At 52.7% G+C, this 9,357-nt stretch overlaps 1 protein-coding gene across 3 annotated transcripts; it reads left to right on the top strand.

Moving 5' to 3' along the window:
• The first annotated feature begins 825 nt into the window (after nt 1–825).
• Nucleotides 826–4,745, top strand: LOC117019309 (DDT domain-containing protein DDB_G0282237-like). Of its 3 annotated transcripts, none has more exons than XR_004422473.1 (2): nt 826–989; nt 3,740–4,745. XR_004422473.1 is itself a non-coding variant. In XM_033100928.1 (2 exons), exons 1-2 carry the CDS (start codon nt 939–941, stop codon nt 4,027–4,029), a joined length of 243 nt encoding a protein of 80 aa, XP_032956819.1. In that variant the 5' UTR covers nt 826–938; the 3' UTR covers nt 4,030–4,745. The 3 variants fall into 3 exon arrangements, 1 of the variants encoding a protein (XP_032956819.1); XR_004422472.1 differs by having other exon boundaries at nt 3,783–3,857; XM_033100928.1 differs by having other exon boundaries at nt 3,838–4,745.
• The last annotated feature ends 4,612 nt before the right edge of the window (nt 4,746–9,357 follow it).

Below are 9,357 nucleotides of genomic sequence, written 5' to 3'. Positions count from 1 at the left end.
AGTCAAGATTCAGAGAGATTTTGTCAATATGGAGTATACTTTTGTGAGTCTATACTGCTACCTTGCTTGCTTTCCCTACATCTTTGACAACACTTGGTATTATCTGACTTTAATTTTTTATTTTTATTTATTTTATGCCGATCTAGATGATGTAAAGGGATCTCTCATAGTTTTATTTTTGATTTCTCTAGTTGTTAGGCTGTTTAAGTATTTCTTCACATACTTGTTAACCATTCAAATTTCCTTTATATGAATTATCTGTTATGGCTATATCCATTTCTCTGTTGATATTTTTCTATAATTCTCTATTTTTCTTCTTGATTTGCAAAAATTCCTTGTATGTGCTAAATTAGAACCCCTTTATAGCTTATTTTATTTGTGAGGTTAAATATAATAGAGGTGCAACAACCATGGTCAGGTTTAGACATTGCAAACATTTTCTCCCAATCTGTCGCTCACCTGTTAGCTCTGTCTTTGGTGGTGTTTATTGAGCAGACATCTTTAATTTGTGTCTTCAAATCCATCATGTTTTTAGCTATACCCTGCTTGTAAAATCTTTACTCCCTCAACCTAGAAAAGATGTCCTCCTTCCTGCTCACCTCTTAGCTTCATAGTTTTACCTTTTCTGTTTAGATATTTACTCCATTAGCTAAGTGTTATGAGGTAGGCACCCAACTTTATTTTTTCTGTCCTGGTTTATCAGCTCTGTGCACTAATCAAGCTAGCACAGCAGCTCAGCAGCCGAGGGGCAGGACGGGCCCGAGGATCGCTCCACCTCCCAACTTGCGGGGCAGAGATAGACCTATTTGGTGGTTTTCTCCAGCAGCGTAGAGGTGCCAGGGCCGAGAGCTGAAATGAGGCCACATTAGGTTTTTTCCCAGGGTTGGAAGGTCAAAGAGGGAAGGGAGTTCAGGACTGGGCAGGGGGCGGGCGTAGACATGACAAGCCATGAAATGCTGTGGACAGGAGCAAGCGTCTGTGGCTCTGGGGTAAGTGCTTGAGACATGCTTGTTACAATAAATGAAAATATGACCAGGAAGGCAAATGTGTGGGCAGTGACACTGTGCCCGAATGTGCTAGGAAGGGTCCCTCCACTCCCTCCACCCTTCTTGGAGTCGGCACAGATCAGGGTACATGGATGGCAGAGGCTCTGAGAATAATGGCAGTGCGAGTTAGGCCTTGTGGCAGCCACCCTTCCACATGGGAAAGGCTGGGTTATCCCGAAGGCGCTGGCCCTCAAGCCAGATAGGTGACCCCATCACTGTCCAGGGAGGGGGTGGCTGGCAGGAAGCAAGGGATTTAATAGATGTAGATGTGAGAGGGATATTGGAGGACAGGGGAGCAGCGCCACAGAGAGTGGCTGGTCCTAGGGGAAGGGAAGGTGGAGCTCTCCAGAGGGGCCGAGCTGGTCAAGAGGGCTAGGTAATGCTCCACAACAGTCCTACGTGCCATCTATTTGACACGTCAGCCAAGGTTCAGGGCTGACTCACAGGCCTCCCGCCCGTAGCTGCGCTGCCCAGAACTCACAAGGGCCTCTCCATTAGAGGGCCAGAGGAACGGAGCCCACTGGACCATCCCACCGCACTTTTTAGGCCTCAGCCCAGAAGTGACATTTCATTGGCTGGAATGAATCACATGGCTCTGCCCACCTACAAGATGGCAGGAAGGGCAGGCCTCTTCCTGTAGGTGGGAGTCTCGGGACCTGCCACCACCAATCATGTCTACCAATGGATGTGTGATGCCATGTCCCCAGGAAGGACTGGCTGGCTTCCTGCTGAGCCTGCCTGGGCTTCCAGCCCCCCTCACCCCCCACCTGCCCTGCAGGGGACATGTTGATGAGAGGGCGGACTACAGGGCCCAGGGAGGGCTGCCCTGCCCCAGGGGCTGTGGGACCAGCTGTGAGGAGGAAGGGGAGGAGGGGGTGGGGTCCCTTGTGCTACCACGGCCCCCTGCCAGGCCTTGTTTTCAGTCATGGGGCTCCCTTCTTTCCCTTTCTCACTAAGTGCACTGTAAGGGGCTCGCACATGGCAAGAAGTGACTCCAAAAATGGGCGAGGGGGTTATGGGTGATGCTGTACTGCCTTCGCCCCTCTCTTCTGTTGGTTCTCGTCTCCCACAGTGTGGATAGACTTCTGGGATGACTGGGAGAATAACAAGTGTTGCGTGATAAATGTACAGGTGGGTGTAGTGGGCAAGGCTCCTTGTCTCCAGGCACACAGGACTGGAGCTCTCAATGGCCCTCCCTCCTTTCAGTAGGGAGGCCATCCCCTTGGATCCCCACTTGGTAGCCGACAAGAGTGGGGCTTAAGGGCTTAGCCCGAGGTCACGTGGCATGTTGGTGGGAGAACCAGGCTGGGAGCCCAGCTCCGGCTGGACCTGACCCTCCCTCATATCTGGCCTAAGCTCAGCCTGCCCCTGGAGACCACATTTGACACATTAAGACCATCCTTTCAAGAGCGCAGAATCAAGTGTAAATTCCTTCCAACCCCCAGGAGTTACAAACAAGAGGCCTATGCCCTCTAGAGCGATCCAGGAAAGTCAGTGTGCAAACCCAGGAGGCGGGGGTGGGGGCCCAGGGCTTGGGGCCCAGGGTGTCAGAGGAGTGGAAACAGGATGTGAGCAGAGGGGGCTGTGAGAAGCTCGGTGGCTCCCTGCAAGGGCAGCACCTGGTAAGGCGTGTTCTGAACCACGGAAAAAGACCCTGGGCTGCGTGGGAGGTGTCACATCCTGCTCCCCACTAGGCCTCCCCCCTGCCCTGCCTGGCTTCTGGCCAGGGCAGAATCAGAGCCCTGGGCGGGGTGGCAGGTGAGAAGACAAGAATGCTCCCCTTTGGAGAGATGGGGATTAAATCTTAAGGAGGGCTCCCAGCTCCCCCAGGGCGGCCTGATACCCAAGGACGAAACCAAAAGTGAAGAAGGAAGAGGGCATCCAACCACCGCTGATAGAGGACCCGCTTAGCCAGGCTGGGCCAAGAGCATGGAAAGTGGAACGAAGGCCCATTCCCTCACTTCAGGGGCCCATGTACCAGAGGGTCTCGTGAAGAGGCCTGTGAAGGGCAGAGGGGAGGGTGGGCTCTGGGAGGCCCTGGGACAGGCCCCTGATTCTGCCTGGATCTGGAAAGCCTTCCTGGGAGAAGTGATGTCGAAGGGGAGTCTTGCAGGATGGGCAGAGGAGGGGTGAGCAAAGGCGTCCCAGGCAGGTAGCGCTAGCCAGCACGGTCCGGACAAGACACCTGGCCTGAGGCGTGCAGGTCAGTGTCACTAGGGGCCTCCTTTTGCTCACCTGGCCAGAGCCCACCCCCTTGGCCTGCTCGGAGCTTCCCATCTTCCCTCCGGCCTGGCCTCTCACCAGCATTAACACCTGACGTTCTCCTTCCTCCTCAGAGCAACCCGCCCATATCCCCACAGCAAACCTGCAGTGCCAGGCCCCCCCCCCCCCACAGCACTCCTCCCCACTTCCCCCGGCCCCAGCTCTGGCCGTCAACCTCCTGGGGCTTCACTTTTCCTTGGATTGGAACCAGACTTACTCCTGGAGTGTTTGCATACATACTTATATAGAACCTAGAGTTTTCTCTTTTTTACAGAAACGGTATCACACTCTAGGAGCTTATTTTGTAACTCCGTTTTCTCAAGTGGACTTGGAGCTGGTTCTGTATCAGTGTGTATATAGATGCTTCATTATTCTTCACAGACGCTTGGTGGAGCTATAAAAATTGTGTATTTCATTTCCCCCCAATACAGACAAGGCAGCACTGGAAATCTTTGTAAAATCCTCTCTTTGCAGAGTGATACCCAGAAGTGGGGTTATGGGTCAAAGAGCATGTGCTTTCAACATTTGGATGGGTCCTGCCTCAAAAAAGAAGAAGAAGAAGGAGAAGGAGAAGGAGAAGGAGAAGGAGAAGGAGAAGGAGAAGGAGAAGGAGAAGGAGAAGGAGAAGGAGAAGAAGAAGACTCCAGCTTACATTCTCATCAAAAGGGCACAAGACCCGCGTTGCCCCATCTCCCGCAGTGTGGAACGTTTGCCAACCTGATGGGCCAATACGCCGTCACCTTGTTCCAGCGGGAGAGCATGAGTTTTGCATGTTTACTGGACACTTGCATTTCTTGGCCTGTGAAATCTGTTGCTGTTCTTTGCCCCTTTTCCTGTTCTTGACCGTTTCTTGCTCATTCTTGGAGGGCCTCACATCTTTGCTTGCCTTCCGCACACTCCCTTCTCTCCTTCCCCGTTTTGTTTTTCCCATGGCTGCCATCTGACATGCTACATGTTTATTTCCTTATTGCCTGTCCCTCCTGCCCCATGAGAATGAATTAAGAGTGAATAAGAGCCAGGAGGGCAGGGACTTTCGTCATTTGTTCATTTTATTGTTCCCAGCACCTAGGACAGTGCCTAGTACTCAGTTGGCAACCGTTAATTAATTGTTCTATGAATGAATGAATGAATGAATGAACTAATGAGTCAGTAATAACCTTTTATCTGTTATTTGTTTTTCAAATATTTTCCCCATAGCTCTCACTTGCCCTTTATTTTGTTTATGTGAGTTTGATCATACCGAAAATTTTAATTTATGTGAGGTCAAACCTGTTAGTTCTTTCACACATGAGTTTTATGTTCTGCACTTTGCTTAATATACAGAGGATGCCAAAAAAATGTATACACATTTTAAGAAAGGAAAAAACTACTAAAATTGTAATACTCAATATATACCAATAACAAAAGATGAACACAAGTCACGTTTGACTTCTGCAATTACAAGAGGTGCTCAAAGTGGTGACCATCAGCGTCCAGACACTTCTGATTATAGTGAACTACTGCTTGAGCAACGCTGACCAAAGTGTCCACTTGTATACATTTTGGCACCCCCGGTATATTCTGGTATATATTTTGGTCTCATTTTAAGTGATTTAGTCCATGGGGAAGGCATTTTTGTGAATGATGAGATATGGATCAAAAAATTATTTTATAAAATGGATCCAGCTGTCCTATTGCTGTGTATTAGAGTCCAGTCTTCCCTCTGTTGTTTGAAAGGCTGGCTTTATCACTAGCTGGGCTTTGGGACTTTCTGATTGGTTCCACTGATCCATTTGTCTGTTGCTATTCCAGAACCACACTTATAAAATCACCAGACTTTTGTAGTTTCTTTTTATATCCAATGGGATAAGTCCCCCCTCTTTGTTCTTAATTTTCAAAAATGTCTTTGCTATTATTGTACAATTTCTCTCTCAGATGAATATGAAAACCAGCTTGTCAGGTCCCATGAAAACACCTTGTGATTTTGACTGGGCTGTGATGCATTCACAGATCAAGTCAGGTAGGACCTGACATCTTTATGTCAACTATTCCTGTTCCTGGGCCATAACACAATGTAACTCCATCCTTTCCTTCAGCCAAAATGTATAGCCATCCTCATGTGGGTCTTAAACATTCCCGTTAGGCTTATTTCTCGGTATCTTACAGTTTTTGTTAATATTTTGAATGGCAAAAATTCTATGACAGTTTCTCATTGGTATTCCCAGTGTGGGGAAAAGCCATGATTGAGTATGAGCGTCTTGTGTCTGGTTCCCTGACTGAGCTTTCTTTTTCGTTCTAATACTTGTCAGGTGCTTCTCTGATTTTTCTGATGGGCAGTCAGGTTTCTGCAGATAACGATGGTTTATGCTCTTTCCCCACATCTCTTTCTTGTCTCACTGAGCGGCCAGGCCCCAGAACACAGCCCAGCAGCCCTTATGGTGGGCACACTCATCTTCGTCCTTTAGGGAGGGTATCCTGGAGTTTCACTCCTACTAAGTATGACATTTGCTAGAGTTAAGAAAACTTCTATTTTTCTATTTCTGGTGTTCTAAGATTCTGGTTTTCTACTAGTAGCTTGAATGAGAGTGAAATGGTATCAGCTTTTAGACAAGCTTTCTCACTGTGGTAGAGACTGAGGGATTTCAGCTGGGCACGTGGCTACTCAGGATACCAAAAGCCTTCCTTGCAGTTGGGTGTGGCCAGGTGACTACATTCTGGCCACTGGGGTATAAGCAGAAGTGACCGCACCTTCCCGGAAGTGCTATTAAAGTTCTTAAGGGGGCACATCTTTCTTTGCCCTTTTCTCCTTTCTGCTGGCTGGAATGTTGATGTGAAAGCAGGAGCCGGAGCAGCCAGCTTGGACTATAAAGTGATAGAAATGGAGGCCGTGCACAGCAAAACCACAGAATGGGAGGACCTGCATACCTGGCTGGTTAAAGGAGGTGAGCCTCCAGCTGGCCCTGAGCACCGATATCTCAACTTACACCTGAGCTAGTGTTCCGTCCGTCCAGCCCAATCCCCACGAACACGCCTGAGTGCTGACCGGGGGTGACACAGGGGAACTTGCGTTTTAGAAAGTTCATTCTAGCTGCTACGGGGAGGGTGGACAGGTGGAAACCAGGGTAAAGGGTGTGTCTGTCAGTGCCCTTCGGCCTAAGGCCACCAGGAACCCACCTGTGGTTGAACAACTGCCTTATCTGCAGCCAGGGCACGCACACAGCACAGGAAACTGTGGGGGCGTCTCAGTGAGAGGACATTAGAAAGAACCTGTTACAGGACCTGGGCTGTCCCTATGACTTGCTCTAACAAAGTCTGAGAGACAGACTCCTCCTCTCAATGGCAGAGCAGCAAAGTGTGTGCTGCTGTTGCTTTCTGCCACCCAGCCAGTCCTACATTTAGGGCTTGGGGAATAAGGAGAGGGCGGGGGCTATGCAGACGGCCGTCCTGTGGGGCACAGAGGGACCCAGCCACTGCCCAGACCTTGGTACCACGGCAGGGAGGGCGTGGGGGCCTGCGCACCCAGACTTGCTCCTTTTGCTGGCCCTGGGTGACCCTTAGGTGGGAGATGGCCAGGGAGCCCAGGGGAGGTGTCCGCACAGATTGGAGCAGGGAAGGAAAGGGGCTGGAAGAGGGAAGGTCACCCAGCTCAGCCCCGTATCCCAGAGCCCGCTCAGAGCCGCTCCGTAACTGTGGGTTTAACAAATACCACAGCGGCCCTGCCAGGCCGGGCCCATGTGTACCTGGGGTATGGGGCCCTGAGGCCCCAGAAGAAACTCTGGGGTGGATGAAGGAGGTGCAAGAGGGGGTGGGGCCAAAACCAGTGGGCGGACCCCCAGGTTTGTCCTCAGCTGTGGGAGGGCAGCCCTGGGCCTGGGGAGTGGCGGGGAGACAGGCCATTTCTGGGGTCTCAGCTTAGGTCAGGACGGCCCTTTGTCCTCAGAGGCCAGCACACTTTCCCACACTCATGAGTCTGTTGTTCCCTAATTATTTACATTATTTAAACATAGGCAGTCCTTCACAGTTTCTAAAGTGTCTTCCGGGATGGTGGCTCACTCAATTCCCACAACAATTGGCCCCTTCCCCAGGGGCGGCTGAGGCTGAGTGACTCACAGAAGGGCCGGCCTGGCCAGGAAGGGGGAGGCGCAGTAACTGTTGGTATACAAGCAGTTTCTGTTTTCCTTACTTGCCTGGGCTGTGGCTGGCCTCTTCTCTGCTGGGACTTGTTGTCCTCACTGGGCTCAGTCTGGGGCAGCTGCCCTAGCTCCTTGCAGGGTGGGGGCGTGGGGTGTGCCCCTCCTGGCCTCTTCTCAGAACTTCCAGGCTGCTGGACACTGCCTTGTCCTGTGACCCCCCAGGCCCATGCAGCGACCTCACTGCCCTGGACCGTTCCTTCTCCTGGGCTGCTGGGGCTCGGGATGGGGAGGTAGGAGGTCACTGAGAACACGCCCATTGGCTCCTCTGTGACCCGCTCCACAGCCTCACAGCTTGGCTTTGGCGGGGCCACCCCTGTGGTAGGGTACAGGGGCCATGGCTCTGCATAGGGGCAGAGGGCAGGGAGTGCTGATCCCGGCAGCCTGAACAAGGCCAGTCCTCCACCAGCCAGACCCCTGCCCTGGACGTGGCCTTGTAGGACTCACTTTCCCCTTTGGGCCTCAGTTTCCTCATCTGTAAAGTAGGGTTGATGAAAATCCCCAGGGTGAGGCCTGGGTGAGGCAAAGCCGGGGAGGGAAGGCAGGGTGTCTGAGGCACTGTGCACCTGCCTCCTTCACCGCGCTCCTGTGCCTGGCACCGAGACTGACAGATCAGAGAGGCAGGCGGCCGGTGGCAGCTGAGTGAGGACTCCTCCCAGCTGCAGGCCTTGCTGGCTGCTGCACAGGACGCCCTTCTGGGGGTCCTCCTGGGCATGGACCACACACCCTCCTGGCCCTCCTGTGTCCTAGGTGTCCCGTCCCTGACCTCAGCACCCAGATCAGCATGGGTTAGGGTTAGGAGGCTCCAGTCACTTGGGTTTCGAGCATAATGAATATTGTCTTTGGGGCTGTGCCCTGGGACCCATAGCCTCATCTGGCCTGCCTCATCTGGCCCACTGCTGCGTGGTCTTACAGCCCGGCTAGCTGGTCCCATGATGGCAGGAACACGAGGGGTCTGGGCATGCCTGGCCCCTGCAGGCCACAGGAACCTGGTGTAGGTCACTACTACCCTTTCTGGACTTCCCTCCAGGGCCTATACTGTCTCAGACAAAATTCGAGGCCTGCCCCTGCCCCTGGGGAAACTGAGGCACTCACTCCTTGCCCAGGCTCTGCTGTGCATGAGTCAGGCTGGCGACAGGGTCAACAGCTACACCCTAGGAAGGAGCAAGACCAGCAGCAATAACCTTTCCTGGTTGGGGTGCTTGAGAAGGGCCCACGAGGATGTGGCCCGGCTCCCGGGCAGCTCTGGCTGGTTTCCTCTCCCTGGAGCAGGGTTCTGACTTGGGGCAATGGGTGGGCTCCCAGGGATTACGTCATGTCAGCGGGGGTGATAGCAAAGCACAGTCCCTAGTGAAGGGTCCCGGGGCTGCCAGAACAGGGCCTGATACCCACGGGAACTTTACCACTTTATTTGCAAAGCCAAAGACTAATACAGGCTCTTGTTTTAGCCTCAGAGTCTCCCAGGTGATCGCCCCTCCATGGAACAGCACTGATGACGACGACAATGTGTGTGTGTGCCCAGGACTCCAGGCCCTGAGAAAGGGCCTTGCTTGGACTCCCATGGTCTGAGCCACTTCCTTCTGGGGCAGTGCAGGCAGAGTGGGGTGGCCTCCCAGGGAAGGGGATGTCACACATGAGTTATCTGAATGGGAAATACACTTAGGGACTTGTGTCCAGGCTGGAGTGTTCCATGTCAGACGCAGGCAGGCGCTTGTGGGCAGGGCTCATCTCAGGGCTACTGGTCACATTTGCAGGTGTGCGGGCCACACAGGGGCGGCAGGGGGACATGTGGGACAGTGCAGTGGGCCCGAAACTAGGGCTGGGCCCACAGGTCTGTGCACTGGCCCCTGGGGCCACTGGGGTGTGGGGACTGCTCATGG

This window comes from Rhinolophus ferrumequinum (assembly GCF_004115265.2).
Source record: "Rhinolophus ferrumequinum isolate MPI-CBG mRhiFer1 chromosome 13 unlocalized genomic scaffold, mRhiFer1_v1.p Super_scaffold_3, whole genome shotgun sequence".
In the NCBI taxonomy this organism is placed as follows: domain Eukaryota; kingdom Metazoa; phylum Chordata; class Mammalia; order Chiroptera; family Rhinolophidae; genus Rhinolophus; species Rhinolophus ferrumequinum.
Note: the sequence above shows the minus strand (reverse complement) of the source record. Positions and strands in the feature narration are given on the sequence as shown.

What these genes read in the sequence shown, in the direction of transcription:
- LOC117019309 (XM_033100928.1), top strand. Translation starts at nt 939, where the DNA reads ATGACAAGCCATGAAATGCTGTGGACAGGAGCAAGCGTCTGTGGCTCT. An exon ending in CAAGCGTCTGTGGCTCTGGG is followed by an intron (nt 990 to 3,837) that starts GTAAGTGCTTGA and finishes TTCAACATTTGG; the next exon opens with ATGGGTCCTGCCTCAAAAAA.